This window comes from Phalacrocorax carbo, chromosome 17, assembly GCF_963921805.1.
Source record: "Phalacrocorax carbo chromosome 17, bPhaCar2.1, whole genome shotgun sequence".
In the NCBI taxonomy this organism is placed as follows: Eukaryota; Metazoa; Chordata; class Aves; order Suliformes; family Phalacrocoracidae; genus Phalacrocorax; species Phalacrocorax carbo.
The window spans coordinates 1443086-1466553 of record NC_087529.1 but is presented as its reverse complement, the minus strand read 5'-3'; the positions used below and the strand labels follow the sequence as shown (position 1 = coordinate 1466553).

The following is a 23468-nucleotide window of genomic DNA, read 5'->3' as shown; positions in this document are numbered from 1 at the left end:
GGAATTCAACAGCGTTTATTGAAACAAAGCTCCCCCCACCTAAAGACCTGCTTCTGATTAACATCATTACAAATAAAACCGAAGAAACTGAACATACAAACATACAAAATAAGTATAGGCAGGAAGGCTGTGCTAAAATTCGTAACATAGCATTAATTGAAGAGAAAACTGAAGCAATGCTTTGTAGTTGCCTAGATTTCCCTGGGGGGTGGAGAGTCAATGCTTATCTGCCTTCCTCAGAAGAGACAATTTTGATTAATATCAGACCCATCTGACTCAGCCTATTAAACCCTGAAGGAAGGATATTCTTCAGATATAAGAGATATGTCTTTGATTAATAATTCTACCATATTGCCATTCCAAGCGTTAACAACTGTGTGGCACCTGTGGAAAGAGAAAGCCTTTGAATTCTATGGAAAGGAACTAAGTTGCACTAATAGACCTGTTCTCCTTCATCCATACCTGAAAGCTGTGTGACACTCCTCCTCCTCCCCTCTGCTGAACAAGCCCAAGTGTCAGGTTGTCACTAGTTTCTTGCACAGAAGACATAACGGTTATATAGTTCAGCTTTGCATATAGTAAGAAAGCAAGTTACTTCAGACATTCCAAACGGTTTGTCTAAAGACCCTGGCAATCTGTCTAGAGATTCCTCTCTAGAGCTGTCACAGCTTAATAGACCACAACAGCCTACGACATCGTGGCCGTTAGAGTGCACTCCTACCTACCAGGGGCATATCTTCAGAGAAATGCATTAAATCACTTAGCCCGCTACACTGGACTACCATCATGCGCGGTGTAACTAATGCCAAATTGTCACACACGGGGTGGAGAAAAAAGTCAGTGTTATATCATCTGCTGAGATTTTCCTGGAAGTCAGCCAGTCAGCACCAGCCCCCTCACCCTAGCTGAGCGTTTCTCCTGATGTTTGCGATCAACCTCTTGCAGTATTCTCTGTAGTTCACAGCTTTGACGTCCACTGCTGTAGCCTTAATACGAGATTCATCCTGTGAAAGAGAAACTCGGCATGTAAAAGAATACCAAGCATTCAGACATTTGGTCCTAACCTCCTTCTGCCCCGGGGACTTACTGCTCTTGGCGTCAGGGTTAGGCGGGAGCACAAACCTGACCCCCAGAGCAGCTATGTTGTTTTCATCTGAAACAAGCCAGGCTCGACGAACCCAGGGGGGGAACAGCGTCAGTGACAGCGGATCCTGCCCTCAGTGCTCAAGTCTGACAGCACGTGTGTGAGCAAGTACCCTCAGACACTTCTCCCCGCAAACCTAAGGGGAGGAAGCCACCTCCTGTGGAGACAAGGCAAACCACCAAAGCAACGTGCTACGTTATTTGCCTTTTGGGGGGTACTTACATTGTAAGTCTCCAGTTTTACTCGGATCCTGAACTCATACGTGTTGAAGTTTGCATTTTGGAACACTTCTTCAAACGCCTGCTCGTTCTGTGAGAAGGACAAAGACAGGTATCAGCTGCAGATACTCCAGGCTTCTGGGAGTACCAGGAACTTTCAGAACCGCTCCTCTTTCGCTGATGTTGGGAAAACGGTGGAGCTAACTGGATTGTGTAGCAGAGCTGAATCTTCCATCGCATTTTAGATGCCAAAACCATAACTTAAAGTTTTTATGAAAAAGTTTATTTCAAGGCAAAAACCTTCCCAGCTACCCAACCAAAATAACGTACAGTTGCACCGAATCTGCAGCCAAGAGCACAGAATGAAAATATTATAAATCTACGTGAGATCCTCTCATGCTACTTAACTGGCTAATTCTGATGCTCTGCGACGCTCACAAACGCTGACAGTTAACCATTTCCCCATTAATTGCCTTGTCAGGCATCCCGTTTCTCTGTTTATCCATCAAGGCTGCAGGTACCCTTCACATCCTGACCCAGACCTATTGAAGAGGACAGTCTATAAAAAGTGGATGCATGTTTTGAACATGCTTTCATAACCATTAGAAGATTCTGTCATATTTATAACATAAGCTGCTTCTAATTACCATATGAACACTAAACATCATCATTTATAAAAGACATTTTGTCAAAACAGTAGAAAAGAAGCAGACGAGTTGCAGAGACTGTCAAAAAAGTTTATTTTTGTAAAAATCAGTTGTAGAAACCTTTGCTGACATGCCCCAAAAATCCTGCAGCCCCATGACGATACAGACAAGTAATTATTAACGCATTTATCTACCAGATACACTTGACTCGATCAGTCACTCCAGCAGCAGACAGAGCATCTGATCTGGAATTGAACCCACCTCAGTTTCACTCATATTCCAAGTGTTACATCTGCTGTTTTTAAATGCGCACAGCACTATTTTACACTACACAGTGATTCTACTAAGCTTTAGAAAAGCACAACAAATGAAGGTGAACAGGAGTAGCTAGTTTCACAGACCGCAAAATCTAGGCATATCCTTCCTGAATATTAATAACTCTGTCTTCTGACCATCGTATGGATTAGAGGATAAGAAAACTCGCTTAATAAAGCACTTGGCTTCTGTTTCCAGCTCTGCCACAAACGATGCTAACCATTAGCGAGTGGAAAATGCCATCAGTGTACCAGCCACTGCTCCCCTACGTTACCTCCTTTGGTAACAAGCACAGCGGAGAAGCAGGTGAAGAACCGCGCGTGCATATCTATGCTTAGCATGGTCACTCGCTGTACGTGGACTCGATAGATACTGTGAGCAGCGGAAAGACTCCCACCAACTCCACAGGATACTGCATCAGGTCTTCAGAGAAAAACCACTAAGAAAAGCTTACTGAAAATGCACCAAGTACCATTTTTAAAGGCTCATAAAAGTGTCAAATCAAAAACAATTTCTCCTGGCACACAAAGCATTCCCGCTCAAGGGCTCATTCCATATTATGTTTCATTTTCTATCCTCAGCCAGAAGGATATGAATGTCTTTTGAAAGACATTACATGTTTCTACTGTTACATAGGATCTGCTGTCTCTCCTTCCCCACCCAGTTCTCCTCAGACAAAATTTCTTAGTCACTTTTAATGCTGAACTCTAGCAGAGATTAAGGACGATCAAACTAAGAAAAGACTGACAAGTTAAGAACGTCTGAAAATGGAAATGTAAGAGTGCAAGCACGTGTAATTAGCACGCCCTACCAAAACATCTTCCTACAGAATAGAGGTGTCCAGCCTTCATAATATCACCAGAACTCTTACCACAAAGGCTTTGTACCACTTAGAGAGCCGATGTGCAGGAATGGGTTACCAGCAACTGGTGTACCTGTGGAGCCCTCGTATCAACCAGCCTCGGCCTGGGAGCACAGCAATGCTCACGTGCAACCCAAGAACTTATTACACTTTCCACATCATCATTTAAAAAAACCAAACCAAAACCACACAGATTTTATACAGGAGACAACTAAAATTCAGAAAAGATTACTTCGGCTGGAAGAAAGGAAAATACAGCAGAGAAGCAAACAGTGACAAGGGGAGGAAAATACTGTCTGTCAGTGTTTAATGGCTTACAACCTTAAAAACCATTCTAATCTGTCAGAGAAAGATCACTTAAGCATCTCTGCCAGTGACCCATTTTACAAGTCATGGCTTTTGTATGACCCACAAAGTTTCTGATGATATTTAGTGGGGAAGGATAGAGTCTTCAGAAGTGGGCTAACACACGTTAGTTCAAAAAGCTTCCTGCCTACTTACAAAGATACATACAAAGCGTTCTGGAACTTTTTGGTTTTGTAAACAAATTTTTGGAACACATTAGGGATAATGTTGTTAGCGTTCCTGGCTAAAACAGGGGGGTTTTGCAGATTCTTCCAATCTAGGTACAATAATAAAACAGCCAGTCCTTTCTATTGGAGTCAACGTGTGTGAAAGCTGTCAGCCCTCTAAAGGCTGCAGGACTATCAACAAGTAACCAGCTGTCTCTGGAGGTCCAGGTGATAAGGACAGGCTGATCCCCAGCTCTGAACAGCCAAAAGAGCTCAGAGGTAGACAGACTGACTGTGGGAGCGAACTATGGGGGAAACCAGGCAAATCTCTGTTCTCCAGGCAGATGGCCTGTGGAAAATAATCCTGAGGAGAGTAAACAAGTCCCTGCCAAGAACTTCACACTAGGGAGAAGCAATGATTTGTGAACTTGTAGAAGATACTGAAGTCCAATATCTGGAGCACGATCTCAGGCTGCCACGCCCCTGAGCTGGCCTGTCACTCAGAGAAGGGGCGAGATCAAATTCTTGCCAAACGAAGCAGAATATCCCTTTCCTGTGGCACTTTTGCATCTGTTTTGAGAATGCTGTTCATTTCCACAGCAGCTACACGAACACACCCCACTGCCTTTGCCACCTCTGCAGACTTAGGAGCGCCACACGTGCGCCCGCAGGGATGAGAACACGCTGACTGATGAGCACTGGTGTTCCACACGCACATTACATCTTTCTGCAAGTTGCCTTCAAAGTCAACGTTCCAAGAATATCTCCTTACCAGGAGGATCAAAAAAAGCAAGAAGTTTGAGGGCAGCCCAACAACAAGATGTGTGAAGCACAGTTCAACTTCTAGACATTTACTAAAAATACAATAAGCTAATTGACTGACCTTTTCCTTCAGTTCTCCCAGGAAAGCTGCGTTCTGCCCAAGAATGAATTCTGCCGACTCTTGAAAACAAGTCACCCACTGATACTCCAGACAGTCTGCAATGGTCACCTGAAATAAAAAAAGAGAAAAAAGAAAAAAAAAAAAGAGTCACTTCATCCAGTTCTCTGCTCCTCAAGGAAGGCAGAGACAGTACAAAAGATAGATTTATTTCACAGCTAAAGAGAGCGTTAAATTCCCAGCAGCTCTCAGAGCCCTGCGCGCCATAGGTACTGTCCATCACCGAGGACAGAAAGCAGTGACATACTACCTTGGTTTTTTTTTAAGCTCCGTAGAATGACACAGTAACTTACTGCAAGTTAATATTGCCAGTACAGTGTGTCAGAGGAAAAGGCCAGCAGGACCACTGGCGGACAGTCAGCTCTGTTCCACTGTCACTGATGAGCTGCGAGCAAGAACAGGTAGCCCAGCCAACAACCAACGGGGACACCAGCAAAACTGCAACCTCCGCTTGCTTTGTACGTACCCGAGTACCTGACCACAAACACACGTAATACTATGCTATAAGGAAACTATCAAAACGTCCAAGGACAAGACAGAGCAGGGAAAAGATCAAATACTAGCCTCACTCGCATTTCCTGGCTGCTTTGACAATTAGGACCGGGAAAATAGGAGACGCACTGTTCTGAAGGCCACGACTGTACCCTCACTACCCCCTTTATATACTGCAAGAATGATTCTGCTCTGTAAAGTAGTTCCTGCATTCCTAGAAGTTATCTGCTAGGAATTATTCAGAAGCAGTCTGTGTTTTAGTGAGACTGCAGGGACGGTCCCCTTCTCTCCGCGTGCCCACCTGGCACAGCACTTCTGAGAAGCAGATACAACTCTAACTCGTAACGCAAAAGGTTCATTGCTTATGGTGTAAGCGGGCATCACAATAATAGTCCTCAGACAACTTTCTGAAGCAGGCTCCATTAAAGCATGAGACAGAACAATACCTACCAAAAAAAAAAAAAAGGTACTAAATATAGGTAGGAGCTGTAAAAGTGCAATTACTGCTCTCCAGAAATGCCATTTTACTTCAGTTTATCTTCACTACTGAAGAGGCGTAGGCCATCTGTACTCTGCACCGCATAGTACACTTGGAAACCAGAATCAACTGAGCCAGCATCAACTTTTTGGCAAAGAGAAAAGCTTTTAATTGGAGCACTAGGAAAACAAACTGCTAATCAGCTCAATGAAACATCCCTCACTCAGGTACAGCACACGAGCAATTTAAACGCCCTCTAAGCCACGGGCACTGCAGACGGGCGAACGGCACTAACGCCCCCTTCTCTTGAAAGGTTTCTAGTTGGACCGAACAGGGGAAACGGCGAGAAACACGCCCTCCTCTTCTAATCCATTTACTTACCAGAAGCATCATGCGGTACTTGAAGTTGGGGAATTCACGATCACACTTTTCACAACGATACAGTCCATTTTGTTGGTCTATCACTTTCTTATTGCAATCCTGAGAGGGACATGCCTGGTACATACAGTTCTCTTTGCGCAGATGTACGACTGTGCCCACACAGCTAAAATAATCCGCCTAGGAGAGTGAGTGTGCAACATTAGCCTCAAAATACTCAATGTTTTCCAATTCTGAATTAACTACAAAGCAAGACACCCATACTTGGATATTTAGGATTAGAAAGCTTAACAGCTATGGATTACTGGGAAACTGTAAATCAACCCCTCTCTTGCAATCATTTTCAAGCTTCCATTATGTTAAAGAAAGCCCCTACAGCAAGATTATTTTGTGTTTCCATTGCAGGAAACTCCAATTGCTAGGTTTTCTTTAGATAAAGCATATTTGCTTCTCCATTGTGTCTGTCCAAATCTCTACTTTTTCACAGGATTAAGATTCTACGCTTTCCTGTGCTTCTTTTGGGAGCCAATGCAAGAACCAGAAAGCCTACTGTGTAGTATTACAGATAAGGATTTGATTAAACTATAGCCTACGGAACAAAATACCCACTCACCATACCAAAATAATCATCCTAATGGTTTAAGACCGCGGTCAAGTCTTTCAACAGATAAAGAGAGGTTGCTTAAGCAGCACGTGCAAAAAACCTCACAGGAAATAGCTGAATTACAGGTAAAGTTTCTTCCTTAGATAGAAGTTCTTGCATATCTCAAATGGCTTAGCACTTATGTTTGGGGGAAAAAAAATTAAAAACAAGTCAAGCAGCAGCATAAGCCTAGAGAGGTTACTGGACTGGAATGCCAGAGACCTGGGATTTATTCCTAGCTTTTTCTATTGCCCAAGTGTGCGCCCTTGAAAACCACTTCCTCCTAATGCACCTGTTTCTCCTAGAACACTTTGTGCTATTTATATAAACATCTTTGGGGCGAACCCCCCCTCCCCTCCCCCCATTTAAACAAGACTTAAGAATTCTCTTGCAAGCATAGTGTCATGTTGCAACATCAGCAACAAGCTTGAATTTATTTGGAAAAAAATTATTTCCTAGCACAAATCCTGACAGAGTAAGCACGTACCGCTCAACGACCGGACTACTTCAATAAGCAGAATGCCTGCATAAAGGCTAGCTTTTTATTTCCTCCCCAACACACAAGGCTTGCACCCAGCGGCCAGGCTTTACCTTATCTCCTTGTCCCAAGTTCTCAGATTTGGCTTCAAACAAAGTCTTCCAATTGGTATTTGCCCCAGACACTGGCCCACCCCTCACGTCAGAGATCGAGGCACATTCCAGAAGCTGCCCCTCGGAGTCAAACCTGGAACCACAGAGACGCACTTCTATTTTTGGATAGCAGACCATGCAGACTTATCAAAAGCTTACATTTAGTTTCACGTACTTAGTACCAGGGATTTTTTATCAATGATTGCAAAGGAAACAATTACAGTAATTTGTGTATATTGCAAACAAAAATAGAATTTCAGAATAAGTTAATAGCCTGACTTAATTAGCACAGTATATTATAAACCCACAAAAGGAGGACAGCTTTGTCTATATAACTGCAATTTGTTTGCCAGCTAGTGGTCAAACCACGCACTGCATGCTTCTTAAAGGCAGTCAGATAACAAGATTTAAGGGCATCAAGATATTTCCATAATTAAAATTAAATTACATGGTACCATTATCTTCACAGCAGCTTTGAAAGAAAAAGCAAATAGCATTGAACAGATTATGCTTCCTCTGTTAAAGAAAGAAAGCACTGCTTTTCAGCAAAAGGTTGTACTGCCATCCCATTCTGGTGGGTTTTGTGATTTGAGAAACACGCCAACAAGACTCAGAAACTGAGCTTAGTTAAAGTGTGACAGTAATAGCTAAGACCCACCATCCATTTTACCTTCAACAACCCTCTGAAGTATGGGAGAACCACAGCTCAACGACAAATGGAGAACGCCATCATATTTTATCCATGTTTGGGTGATTTAACTAGAACCTGAACCCCCAGCATTCACGAATCTGATGCTGTCGGTACTTAACCCTATTCACACATACGCCACATCTCACCACGTTAGTAGTTCTAACGGACAGTTTAGCAACTACCTAGAGTAGAAGCAATGAGCCACCAAGAAATCACTTTGTTTTCCTAACAATAAAAATGTTATTTTTTCTATCTGAAAAATATCTGATAGCTAATAGACACTGGAAGAAGTCAACATAGCGCCTCCAGTCCATGCTAACAGAGCGTGTATCAGATTCCACGCGATGGAAAAAGCCTCTGGAAAAAAAATATTGTTCTCTCAGATAATGCCTCAGAGAGTGGAGCTGGTCAAGTCTGATTTCATGCTGCCTTCCAAGGCTTGGGTCAGCATGCACTACTCCTATTTCAATTTCTCAAGGTCTGTCATGGAATTAGAAGTTTTTGAATTGAACAACTTGAAAAAGACAGCCTTTCAGGCTCTAGTGCTTTCAAGGAAGAGAAGTTTCTCTAACCATGGAACTCATATCCTCTGCTACCTTCTTCAGTACTATACAGACTGCTCAAGTACAGAGAAACAGAATAAAACAAATACTCTGCAGCAGGCTGGAATGAATCAACATAAACACACACTCATACCATCCTCGGAGCTTAAAAGCCTCTGGGCTATCAGGGTTGATGACAACTGTACTCGAGGACAGGACAGACAGGCTTCTACCACCAAAATCAGAGACTCGGGCTCCTTTGATGGCTACCACAGGTTGTCTAGAACCATCAAACTGTTCAGCCTGCATGTGTGAAAAAACAGACCACATTAGTAGCACGCTGCAGTAAAAGTACCGAACTTGAGGTCGTAATTCACAGATCACGACAAGAGACCAAATCTGAAACTCTCTCATATTCTGTTTAGAAGGTAAGGTTTTAAACGATATCACTAGGAGTTTAAGAAAAGGTGGCTACAGTTAAAGCCGTAATCCTAACACCTCCTTTCCTGAGGAACCAGAGAATCCTCAAGTCACACCACTGGTTTGGAAAAAAGGACTGGTCCCTCCATTAACAGTTTTTACATAAGGATTTTAGAAACAGAGATGGGTTATGGGCATGGAGGTTTCTCCAAAGAGGAGAAGTTATTTGGTCAGATCAGACATTGCAGGAGATGAAACAACTCAGTTGGCTTGACTGAGCCAACCTTGTCTATTCTACTACAAGTCAAACAGCAGAAGTGTAGGTATGCTGACCAAACACTTCTCGACTTTCCATTTTCTGTTTTTAATCTCATAAAGCTGCTTTAATGCTGTTCAATAGCTATCAGTTGTTATCTGAGTAAAGTCTGACACTAACAAAGAACCTCTTGGCATGAGAGATTTTGAAAGGCACAGATTTTCTGGAGCCCACACCACTTAGCAAGCATGGGGAGGATCATGTGCTTGAAGATTACACACACGCCAGAGTTAGCAGTAGCATTCACTATATCCATGAGATGCAAAAAGAACACAAAACATATCCCAGCAGTTAGGGCAACGACTGTTACATGGGAGATTCAGAGTCTAAGCCTCACTGTGCCAGCTGCAAGCCATGCGTCGCTTGCCCTCAGTGCTTGTTGCTGCCTCTACTCTACAAGCAAGGGAACAGATTCAACTCTGTGCGACGCGGCCACTGATCCCTGTCGGAAGAGTTATGTCAGGCGTTGATTACCAGGAGCCTCTCCTATAACCACCTGGTTCAGCCTCAAAACTTTGTGATACTGACCTTCGGTTTACTTCATTTATATCAGCAGATGGTTAATGCTGTTTAGCTACCTACGATATCAGTGCACTTGATTAGTTAGCCATAAAGCATCACTGTCAAGCTGGCAGGATCACTCCCATTTTACAGACTGGAACGTAAATCCCTAAGTATCTACAACACTGCTGGAAAACAAAGTAGCCTGTTAAAAGGATAAAGCAGCAGTTGACTGCAACTCCTCGAACTTTCCGTTCCAAGGCTCTGATGCTTTAAACTCCTAGTCTGAGATACAGCGTCTCGACCGCCTAGTTAAGCAGCGATTCATGCAGGGTAGCATGTATCCATCCCACCCTATGAATAAAACTTATCTTAATGAGACAGCCGTAGCCACCGGGCTTTTCCATAATCAAACTGCAACTCGTATCCTTTCCTAAACTAGAAGCCTGTTATCTTCAGTCTTTGGGCTTGAGACACAATGTCTGCAGTTGTTCAGAACACATTACTCAGATCATGTCAGCAGTTTGTCAGGGAACAGTTAAGAACATCACACCTGAATGAAAACAGACAGTCTTTCACCTTCCCTCTGCCCCTGATCCTTAAACACCCAGGACCTTGTCTCAGCGCTATGCCCATCTCAGATGACAACAGCCCACTCATTTCCTCACCCTACACAAAGGAAGCTTTGCTTAAGAACAGGTAAGAGAGCACATACCTCGTTTCCCCACAGCGTAGCTGTCACCAGTTTCCCTGATGTATCCACCAGATGCACGTTCCTCTTCGATACCTCCCTATTGTTAGCTTTCACTGTAATTTTAGTGACATCTTCATAGCTCTTACAAATTCCAATTACATCTGAAAAACAGTTACAGTTTAGGTAGAGTTACTCAAGGGTCACAACTGGGGAATACAAGATCACAGGAGAAGAATTCAAACCTAGTGTCACGATTTTTTACCTTGCATCCTTGCTCCCTACTCAGATCAAATCTGATATGGAAATTAAGTGTATTATGGTAGGAATGCTCCACTACAGAACTCTTCAGTGCTTTAATTTTGTTGACGAATTCATTAAGATATTCATGAATGCAAGCCTCACCACATTAGTGAGATCAAGGCATTGTACTATCCTTCCCCCTGATGTTCTGTCAAAGGACTTCAGCCCTGATCCTGTAACACACACTCTTGCTGTTTAAGCACCAGTCTCTCAGGCAAGGAGTTTCAAAGTGACTTTAACGCAACAAAGCAACTGCCTAGTGCCTTCGCTGTAGCCCCGCAACTGTAAGCTGCGGCTTAAACAAGTCTGTATGTTTGGGTAGTAAAAGCTAACGCAACCCTCTTTGCCCTCCCTAAAAATATACAGTTTTTAATATTTTTAATATTACAGATCTACCTTTAAAATTCCTAGCTGAATGCCTCTGAATCACAGGCGTCTTGTGCCTGCGAAACCTGAGAACCCTCGCCCCCACCCAAGCCTCTGATTTTTCCGGAGTCTTCTGCCCAACACATTACAGAAAAACAAACCTCCAATACTTCACAAAGCAAGCCAAAACAGTCATGCAACTTGGACTTGGATGCAATGAATTATGCCAAAATCACTACTGAGATAATTAGATAGTGAAAGAAAGCAAGACCAGGGAAGGTATGAGACGCACACGTGCTGAGCAAGGGCGTTTTCCCTTCAGCCCTTTTCTGTGGAAAACGATGATCATAGTACAATAAACAAGTAGCATTTATTGTCTTTAGTTTGAAAAAAAAAAAAAACATTCTATATTGTCAGCAGAACAGGGCAAACATCTTAATAGGAAAACTGCCCGAGGTATTTTTAATGGCAACCCTCACTGGATAACTTCGTTTAAGAGATCACAACAGTCGAAGCACTGCACGCTCACTACCTCCCCAGCATTCAGGAGACAAAAGAAACTCAAAAGCTTTAGTGCTTGCCATTTTGCTACTTAGACTGACCAACGATCGAGTCTTTGGGTGTGTTCTCCAAGTCAGAGATGGATACAAACTCAAACTGAACAGATGGGAGATGCTGGGCATCGTCACAGGGCACAACTGTAGTCTCATTAGTGAATGTAATCTCATAGTCATTCTTAACAGCCGTATATTGCTTGTTAGCATTCTTCAGACTGCCTTTGGTAAAATAATATACCTACAGGAGAAAGCAATGAAACAGAGGATATTATCAGAAATCAGACAGAGAAAATAGGTTGCATTCACCTTTAAAAATCCTTGCTATGCTGAAGCTCCTATTTTCTAGCTCCTGTCAGCCTATGAAAGCACAATGCTACCATACCTTGTTCAGTTCAATGAGGGGAAAGAACTTGTCTGCTTGATCATTGAATGCAGTAGCTCTAATCTCGCCCTGCAGGAAAATAGGAGAGCTGGTCAGAACTGAAATTCGGTATGAAAAAAAAAATAAAATAAAGGAATCTTTGCAATGTTAAGTGGCATCAGTTCTGCAGGCGCAGCGTGGCCTGCCAGGCGAGCTCCAGGCGCCTGAGAAGCAAACAATGTTCTCCTCACATTCGTAGTTACGGCTCAAACGACACATTCTACACCTGACCACCAAATCTCGTATTCACGCCTCATTAGTATTTCAGGAGCTTCAGAATGAAATGCCCAAGAACTACGCATATCGTACACACACCTCTGGAAACGTACTCTTAAAATTGGATTAATTGCCGTTACATGCAAAAAAAAAAAACCAATAGATCACGCAGCTCCCTAACTTAGCACACGGTATATTGTGGTATCTCCCACTCATACCTGATGTCAAGCCTTTAAGTAAGAATTAGTAACAATTATAAACTCACTAGATACAAATATTGGTTTTAAAAATAAAAATCTGAGGACAGACCGTCTGCAGAGAAAACAAATGGCTGATGACACACGTTACCTTATGAACCTCACATTTTATACTAAACATAATCTAGCAGAATCTTGTTTGTTTTCACGACAGAAGGCTGTAATTTGATAAGAGGTTTGACAAACTGCAAGTTTAGTTAGACTAACCAGACACCATTCCCCAAACAAACCACAGATGAAATTTCCGAGTATTACAACAATTTGTACTCCCATTTCCTCATGAAAATGAAAGCTTATAACTTGGAGGCAATGCTCCTCTCGCTTCTTGCTCTGTAACGCGTATCTAAGCGAGGATGAGGCCTCGTTCTCAATCTACAGGCAACCACCACAACCCTCAGTATTAGACTGTCACTTTCCATAAACAACTATATTTTGAAGCTGCAAAAATTTAGTCACACACTATAGACTTTGATGAAAAATAATCAGTAATGCCATACATTTAACACTTCATTCCGGATAAAAACTGGGTTGTTGATGCTCAACTTAATGAATACAGGAGTACAACCTTCAGTCATAATAAAAAACACCATTTCGTATAATACACTTTATTTCCTCTATTCTGTCTTTATGAAGGGTTCATCAGCATCTGACATACATTATCTTTTTCTCAACATACGACACTTACGCTTTCATCAACCAGCTCTATGGAAAAGAGCTTTCCTTCGCCACGGGAGTTGCTCCATGTGCGGATCTGGCCTTTTTGGGTAACACGAGCACAAATGGTCCACCTGAAACAGCGCAAGAAATCACTGTTCTGAGTCTTTCTTTTTTTTTTCCTCTTAAGAAGAGATTGAATTTACAAGCCTTTGGAACTGGAATGTCACTGTTTAAAAGCCAGAAGCTTTCCACTGCACCTCAGCAACTCTACCTGCTTTTCTGCTGCTTTCTATTTTAATGGCCTAGACCATTAAACGGAAAAAGTTGTAGAGAAAGCGGCAACAAAGCCAGCCATAAAGCATCTAGTATGATAATAGCAGCGAACAATCCTTCTGCATAGAAGCAGGCCTCAAATCTTTTACTCTTCTAGGGTACATTTCTCATGCAGCAGTTTGCCTGTTCTGAAAAGCCATGCTAGAACTCAAGAGCTCAATTATAGGATTCGCATTTAACTTGGGTAATCAAGTCAGTTTGCATAACTTAAAAATGTCATTCACGAAATAATTACATCCTCATGCTTTTCAACAGAACAGTAGCCAAAGTGAATAGCTTACTGAGCTGTTTTGTCATTAAGTTACCAAAAAGAAGGCTGCTTTAGGAAAAAGAGAGAAGTCAATTTATCTTCAACTGAAATATTAAAAACCCATCAAGCTCAGCAGGGTAGCCTCACCAAGACAATGCAAAGGCAAATCTCAGATTGTCAGTGTTGATGATATAATTTAAAAAAACAAAACCCCAGACAAAAAAAACCCCACACCAACCAAAAAACCCCAAACAAAACCCAAAACAAGAAACAAAAGCCACACCAAAGCCCATACAGCTGTTTCTATGGAGGTTTTTTGTTTGTTTCTCTGGGCAGTGTTGCTATCACTGTTGGTTTTGTGTGTTTGAAGTTAACCAGTGAAGTCAAAAGAACTCAAAGAATGATTTGACAGATTCAAACACGAGAAAGCAAAAAGCCATTGTGCTCCTTCGCGCCCGTGACATCAAGTAACACCTGGCAAACCACCACAACTCACTTCAGCTGGTACGGGTTCAAGCTGGCAATCGGCACTACTTTGGCCTGCAGCGGCCCCGGTGTCTTCGCCGAGCTGGGAGCGCTCCCTTTACCAAACTGGATGGAGGGAGCAAGGTACTTCGGAGCAGCAGGACCTTTCAAAAACCACAACAAAGCATAAAGCATTTCAGCCTTGCAGACAGAAGCCAAGTTAAAAACATCTCGTGGTGCAAGGTCAGGCAGAGCTTCGCCCACCACGCTACGGGGAGCTGCGCAGAAGGCAGAGTTATGCCTAACACCGGGCAGGCACTCAAAGCGCCATTCACCGCGCCACGCGGGCCCCACGGCGCGGCTGGAAGTCTGTCGAATCACTTCTGCTCTTGGTTGCAAGTATTCTCCAGGCTGCAAACTGCTGCAGAAGAGACTCTCAGCCCTTCATAGCACTTACACTGGAAGTGGAGATGTGTCCAGAGTCAATCACTTAAAGACGGTCTAAGCGGGAAACTCCTAGTTAGCAGTGAATTCTCTAGAATGCGGCACACCAAGCTTTAGATCTACGCCATTTGGGGGAACAACTAAGGAATGGTCCCCCACCGTCAAATGACTTCCTCACGTAAAGCAATACTGCTAATTCTAAACTGAATCTTGTCGATGTTTAAGCACAGAACTCTTACGATCAGCTTTAAGTACAGGAAGAAAGAGCTTGTTTTCTGCTGCAGTATGCAAGTGCCAACATTTTACTATTTCAAAACACTTAAAGGCCGGGGTAAAGAACACAGACAGGTTAAAGCAGCACCAAGAGCTGACAACTTTTTTTGCTTCAAGAAAGTTTACAGGCTGACATTTAAATTGCCTTTTTCAGCATCTCACTATTTAAAGTCTTGATCAAAAACCATTATTTATAGATGTACTATCAAATGAGTTCAGTCCTGTACCACCTAAACTGCTTGGCCTCAATATCTCAGCATCGCTAACACCTCTTGGCCAGCTCCAAAGTGTACTTGGGTGTCCACAGAGCACTGTTTCAAGAATGCAGGACTGCATCAGACTAGATGTTCAGTTTATGCTGCTTTGTAAGAGTCGTTTCCTATTTTTGTTCCTTTTTCCCTTTTTAAAAATGCATTACTAAATCCAAGAGCACAGTAGCCTCTTGAGAGAATTCCCCTTGTCAAGCTATGGGTCAGTCTAATGGAGCCTTTCTTGTGCAACACCATTATAGAAAGGATCTGTTTTAAATTTAAGCTCTAGTTTTGCAGAGCACAAATGGAAACCAGGACTGCTGCCCAGGATTACCCTTACCTGCTACAGACATATTGCCATTTTGTTGCTGGGGTTTGCTGGGTGCTGGGTTTGCTGCTGGAGCTGAAGAACGTTGCTGCGCTTGCCCTGGTAATCAAATGGAAAGAGACCATGTAGTACAGTCGGGAGCACAATAATTAAAACTACTTTTAAGCCTTTTTAGGAAATATGACTTGCATGGGAAAAAAAAAAATCTAACACACAGAGGACACACGCTGAAATTCAGGTGTTATAAGACACAGCAGTAGCAAGCTCTCTGTGAACAATATTGCCACGGAGGAATTTCAGTCAGATCTGTTTCCTCAAGCAACTGCTTCCTACTTCGAAAGAATTCAGGGTTGACAGTTATTTGAAAGGACACCTCTGAAGTAATCTTGACAACTTCTCAGTTTTTACAGGCTTCTATTGCTCTGACAGGTATTTTCTGCTACCACCTAACAGCTAGGATAAAAACTGTAGGAGAATTCCCTCTGAAAACTCAGAAAGGGCCAAAAACCCCCTGGGTCAAGTTAAACCTGGTGTTAACACAAGGCAAAGAAAACACCTATTTCCCAGATATGAAGATATTTAAGGCTCAGTCATCACCACATTAATTTCAGCATTCACCAGGGCTCCTCTTGGGACACAGCAGTATATTGCACAGGGAGCAAAGCCATACCACAGTAAGTACATATCATACTTTTTTTTTTTTTTTTAGATTCCAGGACTTTTACTTGACTTATATTGGTGATAAATTACAAGAGAAAGCAGTTATGTATCTAGAGAAATAGTACATTGAAGACTAATCTACAGTTCAAAAATGTGAATTACTTTACAGAGCAATTGCTTTATCATATTTCACCTCCAGATGAGAAAACATCCAACATTTTTGTCTTTTGGGATGCAACTAACTCTTAAGCCATCAGTTTGCAGAATTTCCAGGCCTGAGCAGGCAAAGCCCCCCTGATCTGGGGTGTGAGGAGTAAGGTAGTCAGAGAAAGTGGAAAAGGAGGTCAGGCCCAGCCCATAAGCATCATGAGGAACAAAAGCAGAGAATCCTAGAGAGAATGGCAAGGGAGGATGGCACAGAAGCAAGGTAGAGAGCAGAAGCGACACAAGGAGACCCTGCTGTAGCGTTGCCGGACGTTGCGTAGCCTACAGAGGTAACCCTCTGGTTACTTTCAACCCAAAATAAAGTCCTTGCACAAAACCAGTCTGCTCCTCTAACTTGCCGCAGTAGAGTCACATCGGTGAACCAGTGACAGCGGTCTCCCTGGCAACAGAGTGACGTCAAACAGCAATGTGTATTTACTGCAGAATCCGCTAGATGGAGAAGCCAGGTTTCGCCCTCACTCACAGCCTCAGGTACTCAGTGGACCCCGTTGGGGTCAGTGCTCAATACCCCAAATGCAGTTTGTGTAAGAGAAGGAGGGAAAAAACCCAACAAAATACATTAAGAGAAAAATATGTCTCGTCAGGGAAAGAATATTCAAGAATAGGAATGTGCATATGAAACAACAAAGGACTTCTTTGCTGCTTTTGTTCCAATTCCCCCCCGGCCCCAGGACTTTTTAATTAAAAAAAACCACCAAAACACAAACAAAAGGCCACCGCATACATTAGACCACTTGGGTATTACAAATCACAAATTCACATTTTAATGGCTGCCTACCCACAGCCTAGTGTTTCTCAACGGATTAAGGCTATATTAACACACCTGTGCACGTGTTCAAATACAGAAGTAGCAGAAATATCCCTCAAAGTTTCTCGCTTGTAGAGCCTAGGGACTCTAAGCTATAATTTTTGGTGGCTGGTGGCTTACAGATCACATAAGGTACTCAGAAAACTGACCCAACTGCCTAGTTTTCACTGTTAGTTTTTATTAGCAGAAGCTGAAAAAAAACACGTTTGAAACACCTGCTCACGTTTCCGCTATATACACCGGGTTAGTCAAACCCAAGACCTTTGGCCAAAGCTAGCCACAGAGCCCACTCTAATGTAACAGCTGTGCAACGGTAATCCTCTGCTTCCAGTAATTCCGCTTCCAAAATACCAAGAGGCACTGCCACAGGGCGTGGTGACAGAAGGCCTGTCCCAGAACGGAGCAGGGGGCCAGGCGAAGAGGAGGGAAGAAAACGCACTTTGAAAAAAGGCACACCAAATCATGATGGTTGGAAGGGCAAGAATAAAGGGTTCAAGTGAATGTGTAAGTATACAAACATTTCAACACTGACAGCCTAATGACCAAAGTTAAACGTAAGTGGCAAGTGTCATAGCAAGAAGAAAGTCCAGCATCAGAGTAAGTTGAATGAGATTAATGACAGTAATAACATTATCACCTAGTTCTCTGCCAAGAACTAAACTGCTCAATCTTAATTTTCAATACTATTATGAAGTGCCGCCTGAAAAGTTTTTATGATGAGTATTAAGCAGATTGTGTCTCCAGCTTCCTTGTTAGGCCGATTAACCTCCTACTGCTCAAGTGTAAGGTGGCCAAAAGCCAGCTTCTCATGCCCCAGGTCCTATTGTGGTGTTACGGTCTAGGAAAGACTATGCCTTAATCCTAGGTCTAGCAATTTGAGATCTGTATTTCAAGTAAGACCAAAATAGTATATTAAGGATACAAAGCTACTAGAGAGTGTCCAGAAGAGGCCAGAGGGTTGGGGAAGGGTTTAGAGGGGAAACCGTATGAGGGGCGGCTGGAGTCCCTGGGTTTGTTCAGCCTGGAGCAGAGGGGGCCGAGGGCAGCCTCATGGCGCTCTGCAGCCCCCTCCCGAGGGCAGGGCTGGTCTCTGCTCTCTGGTGACCAACGCCAGGCCCCGAGGGAATGGCAGGGAGATGTGCCAGGGGAGGGTTAGGCTGGGCATTAGGGAAAGGTCCTTCCCCCAGAGGGTGGTGGGGCCCTGGCACAGCCTCCCCAGGGAGGCATCACGGCACCAGCCTGGCGATGTTCCAGAAGCCCTTGGACACGGCCCTCAGAGACACTGTGTGAATTTGGGGTGTCCTGTGCAGGGACAGGAGTTGGGCTTGATGGTCCTTGCGGGTCCATTCCAGCTCAGGGCATACTAAAATTCTATGAAAAGCAGGACTAAACATTCTTTTTAGAATACTGGAACTCTTTTTCCATGAAAACCACAAAGTGCTCTTAGATACTCATTTTGCATTAGCTGAGTGTTCCTCAGAAATAGAGTCTCTCAATATGTACAGGATCTTGAAAGAATCTGCAACTTGAAATACACCTCTGCCATTTTATCCAAGCCTTCATGACAAATCAGGCAGCCCTGCAGAGCAGAGGCTGGGTTTAGCATGCCTAATCTAAACTATTACCGTCTTCTGTAACTGAAGCCTTATTTAGTGACAAATAAAAGGGTATGAAGTCTGCAGAACGACATCAGTGTTGAAATGAAATCCGTATCACAGCAAATGTGGCATCTCTTAACTATCTAGTGCAAGACTACGCTTACTATGATCATAGACCTGTAACATCTCCAAAAGCATTTAGATTTCAAAACTTCATTGCTGAGTACTTTTGTAAGCCCAAATAAAGAAAACAACTTTGATCAAGGTCGTGGTAATTTTACCAAAATGTATACTCTTAAAGGTATACTTTCAGTTCTGTAAAATATCGCATTCCCAGTCGTTTCTAAGCAACAATATGGTAACTGAAAGCCACTATAGCTCACCAGCCCTCGTATCACACAAGCAGGAGGAACGGGAGAAAGACATAAAACAGCCTGCTCAATAGCTATTCTAAAAATCTTGGTCTCTACAGCAACTGTGGGATTAAACCATAAAATCTGAGATGTCAACACATTTTTTAAACAGCAATTAGCTAAGTAACTATCAAAGGAACAAAGGATCCTTTAGGCTTATTTAACAAACGCCCCTCTAATTCCCTAGGAAAAAGAAAATTTAATGAAGAAAGATGTCTTTGCCTTTGCAACAAAGTCTAATTTCTACTTCAATTAGTAAAGTAGATTTTTAACCAGAACGGCAGTGTACCTACCACCGTTTGTCCAAAATATCCTACAAAAAAAATTGTTGCCACTAACCTGTGGTGCCTTAGTAATAAAGATATATTCATTCATTTCCACCAGGAAAAAAGTAATTCTTCAAGAAGAGCTATTTGCTATTAAATTTCAGCCATTATCTGTATATACGTCAATGACAGGGCTGTTCAAATATTTTCTTTAAGTGCTTATTATCCTCTCTCTTTTTTAAAAATCAGAACTGGAAGAACAGAACATACTTTTGAGCATATCTCGGGGTGGGGGTGGGGAATATATTAATTCAAAAACATTTGCCCGAGACCTGTAAGCGCAGCACATGGAAACGAGGAACACAGCTACTTATGCAACGTAATAAAAACAAAAGATCCCTGGCAGGTCAGGTACAGGTCGGCCCAGCACACCACCGTTTTTCAGAGGGCAGGGCAGGAACGGATGCTTCGGGAAGTCTGTATGCTGGCCGTGCTTTCCTACCCGTACCTCATCTATGTACTTCGAGCAATCTAAGCTTTAGCGCTTCCTGAACCTGACATTCATGCAGAGGATGTATTGTTACGTTTAACAGCCTGTAATGGATTTTTCTTTCACGTCTAATTGCTTTTTGAACCTGTGCCAATTTTTGGCACCTACCTTAACAAGTTCCACGATTTAACTACGCGCTGTTTGGGGGTGCAGTACAGCCTTTGTTTTAAAACCATTACTTGACAACTTAAGAACTGAAGAGCATCAAATGAACATAGGAAGAGAGAGACTCATCATTCTTTATTCATCCCCTCCATGCCATCTTATACTTTCATAGATCATTATTACATCTTCTTCCTGCTGTTTTCTTTCCAGACAGAGAAATTATAATCCATTTGATTACTCATTATGAGGAGACATAAAATAGCTTCCGCATACTTACTGGAAGTCTAGGTAGAGACCACTAACGTATAATAAAAACCTGCCAATGTTATCATAAGGTATAGATACTTCCCAATACCACATAGAGACTAAAGCTTCAGCCATGGTGTAGAGTTTATGAAAACATTAACAAAACCCGTTTTATGTTGCACAAACAGAAAGGATTTTCAAGATCTGGACGTCACTGTTCCAGGCATAAGAAAGCTGAAGGTGTCTGACTGCCTCTTTTCAAACAAAACGAAACAGACAGCTGAAAGACTATGGTAACAGACAGTCTGTTCAGAAAGGTGTTTGTTTACAGAGAACACTCACCTTCATTGAATGGCACTGGATTGCCAATAGTCCCGCCAACCTTATCAGCAGTTTTCAGAACATCTAAATCCATCAGTATAACCACTCTCCTACAAACACAGAATAGACAGCAATGAAGACTTTCGTTCCCGCTGCAAGTCTAGCGGACTATGACTATCCTTTGTGCAGATAAGGGAACCAACCATTAGGGGCTGGTTCTTTGGAGGAGGGATCTGGAAGACAAAAGCTCTCTGCTGTCAACCTAATGCTTCCTTAAGGTACAAGTAGGTTTGAAACAGCGTCACATTTCATCAAGGACAGCCCATCGATGGCAGGCTGAATGGGCAGGCAAAAATGGCTTGAAACAACACAGTGTTCTAAAAGTATCAAAACCATGCCAGGTTTTACAAGAGAGAATATATCCCCTGCCTCAAAGAAGTTATATTCCCTCCACAAAAGCGCTGAATAAAAAGGCATGGAACCTCAGTTCATATTCTCCCAGGCACATACATAGTTTTTCTACAATCGCTTCCCTCCGATCCCTTCCCATTTTGCAGTATCCTACCTCCCTTCCCTCCAATTTTCATCAAAGACAGACCAGATTCCACAACACCTAAGCAACAAGAAACCTTCACTGTTTCTTTTCCACAGAGATAATTTTAAGTGAGTTTTAATTAAGCTTTGTACAATTTGGAGCATTTCAACTGGAAACTTTAAATCACTAAATCACTGTACTAGATATATCTGAACCCACTGCAGTCACATTCTGTAATTTTTTGTTTCTGCTATTGCTTGTGCTGTGTACTTTCCCTCCTGCACCTAAAGACTGAGTATTTCCAGATAATCCCAAACAAAAACATGTGGCCTCTGCTTAGTCACAAAGGACAGAGCATCTACTGGCACAGCTGCCCTTCCATAGAGCCATACTTTAAGAAACATACACACCTTCCATCTTTCAGGCTGTTGACAATGAATCTGTTGACCTGGCAAATACATTGGGCTGATAAGCGTTCATCTTCCACCAGAGAGTTCAGCTGCGTTGCCAACATGAATGCTGCAGAAAGAAGAAAACCAATTAAATTATTAATGCATGTTAGCCTTAAACAGGGCTGCCATGCCTGGCCGCAACTTTTCCAGCCCATCTGCTAGCGTTGCATCAGATCTACGACTTGCTCAGTTAGCTCACACATGGAAAACGGTGCAACCACTAACAAGTCACCAAAACTGAGCAGAAACTATACTGTATTTATTCCCCAAACTTCAGACTGCAGCAATAGCTGAATGATCCTATAGCAAAGAAGTGAGATAAAGATTAAACTAAATTACTTTAAAATCACCATTATAAAAACATGTATAGGTTTCTATATTTCCATTATACCCTACAGCGAGTTAATCCATTACAGCTCACAAAAAAGAGGATTTTGTCCAAATGTTAAGTGTCCAAGGGACACTTCAGAGTCCGTGGTCCCCACACAAGCCACGTTCTCCTTCAATACTCATTTCATTGCTACGCACCAAGACACTAGACCACAACTTTAGCACCACTGGCATCACCACACAGAAAAATCTCGCTACAGCTTGTCATACTTACAGGACAGTGTGTTGACCCCATCACTCATCAACACTCGGTAACGCGGTGGCCCGTTTCCTGTGGCAATAGCCCGTGTATTCTGTGTGGAAACAACCGATTTTGGGTTCTCATTTGTTCAGAAGCTCTTCAAGAACACGAAGTGATGTCGTTAGCAAACAACCTATCACTTCACATTTTCTTTTTGAGCACCGATACCAACGGCATAGCCCGAGTCACATAAAACAAAATTAAGAGCACATCAGCCTCGCTAGTTTTGGCCGCACTCAGAAGTGGGCGCAGAAGCACACGCAGCCACTGACGAACAGGCACAAGAGGTGACGGAGGGTACTCACGATGACTTGCAACACGGGCTTGGAGATGTTCTCCCCTTGCATTATGGCCTGGAGAAAAGAGAGAGACCCTCAGAGAGGTGCCACCACCTTGCACAGGGAGCCGCCAAGACCCACAGCTGAGGAGGAATTGCTGCATAACGGGGGGGGACCCCCAAAGGGACGGTACAGGGACCCGGAAAGGGACCGGGGAGAGGGGAGGGGGACGGAAGGACGACGGACGGCCCCCCGCGAAGGGGGGAGGGGACGGGACGGAACGACGGGGGGACCCGCGAAGGGGGGAGGGGACGGGACGGGACGGGACGGAACGACGGGGGGACCCGCGAAGGGGGGAGGGGACGGGACGGGACGGGACGGAACGACGGGGGGACCCGCGAAGGGACGGGGTGGGGGCACGGAGACCCGCGAAGGGCCGTCACCGCTGCCTCCCGGGAGCGGGCCCAGCTCAGGGCCCGGTGCCTCCCCTCAGGACCGGGCCCGCACTTGGTGCCCAGCCGCCGCCGCCGCCGCCGCCACCACCACCACCACCACCACCACCACCGCCGCCGCCGCCGCCTCCTCCCTAGGCCTGGGCCCGAGCGGGCCTCACCCCCACACAGGGAGCCCGGCCGAGCCGGGCCCAGACCCCCCCCGCGGCGGTACCGAGCCCCTCACCGCGATGGCGCCCTCGCTCAGCCGCACGCTCATGGTGCTGCGCGTCCCGCCACGCTCCGCCGCTGCCGCCAAATCCTCCCGCCGCCCGCCACCCAGCCCCTTCCTTCCGGCGCGCCCTGACGTCAGCGCCTGCAGCGCTGCGCTCCTATTGGCTGCCCGGT

At 43.8% G+C, this 23468-nt stretch overlaps 1 protein-coding gene across 1 annotated transcript; it reads right to left on the bottom strand.

Moving 5' to 3' along the window:
• Positions 1-23454, bottom strand: RPA1 (replication protein A1). Its single transcript, XM_064468075.1, has 17 exons — positions 23308-23454; positions 22657-22704; positions 22325-22403; positions 21679-21787; positions 20755-20843; positions 15554-15640; positions 14277-14409; positions 13226-13328; positions 12029-12097; positions 11692-11884; positions 10445-10584; positions 8647-8795; positions 7221-7353; positions 5990-6166; positions 4582-4689; positions 1367-1453; positions 1-1004 (listed from the first exon to the last, which is right to left on the bottom strand). The coding sequence occupies exons 1-17, from the start codon at positions 23338-23340 to the stop codon at positions 897-899; spliced, it is 1845 nt and encodes a 614-aa protein (XP_064324145.1). The 5' UTR covers positions 23341-23454; the 3' UTR covers positions 1-896.
• Between the last annotated feature and the right edge of the window lie 14 nt (positions 23455-23468).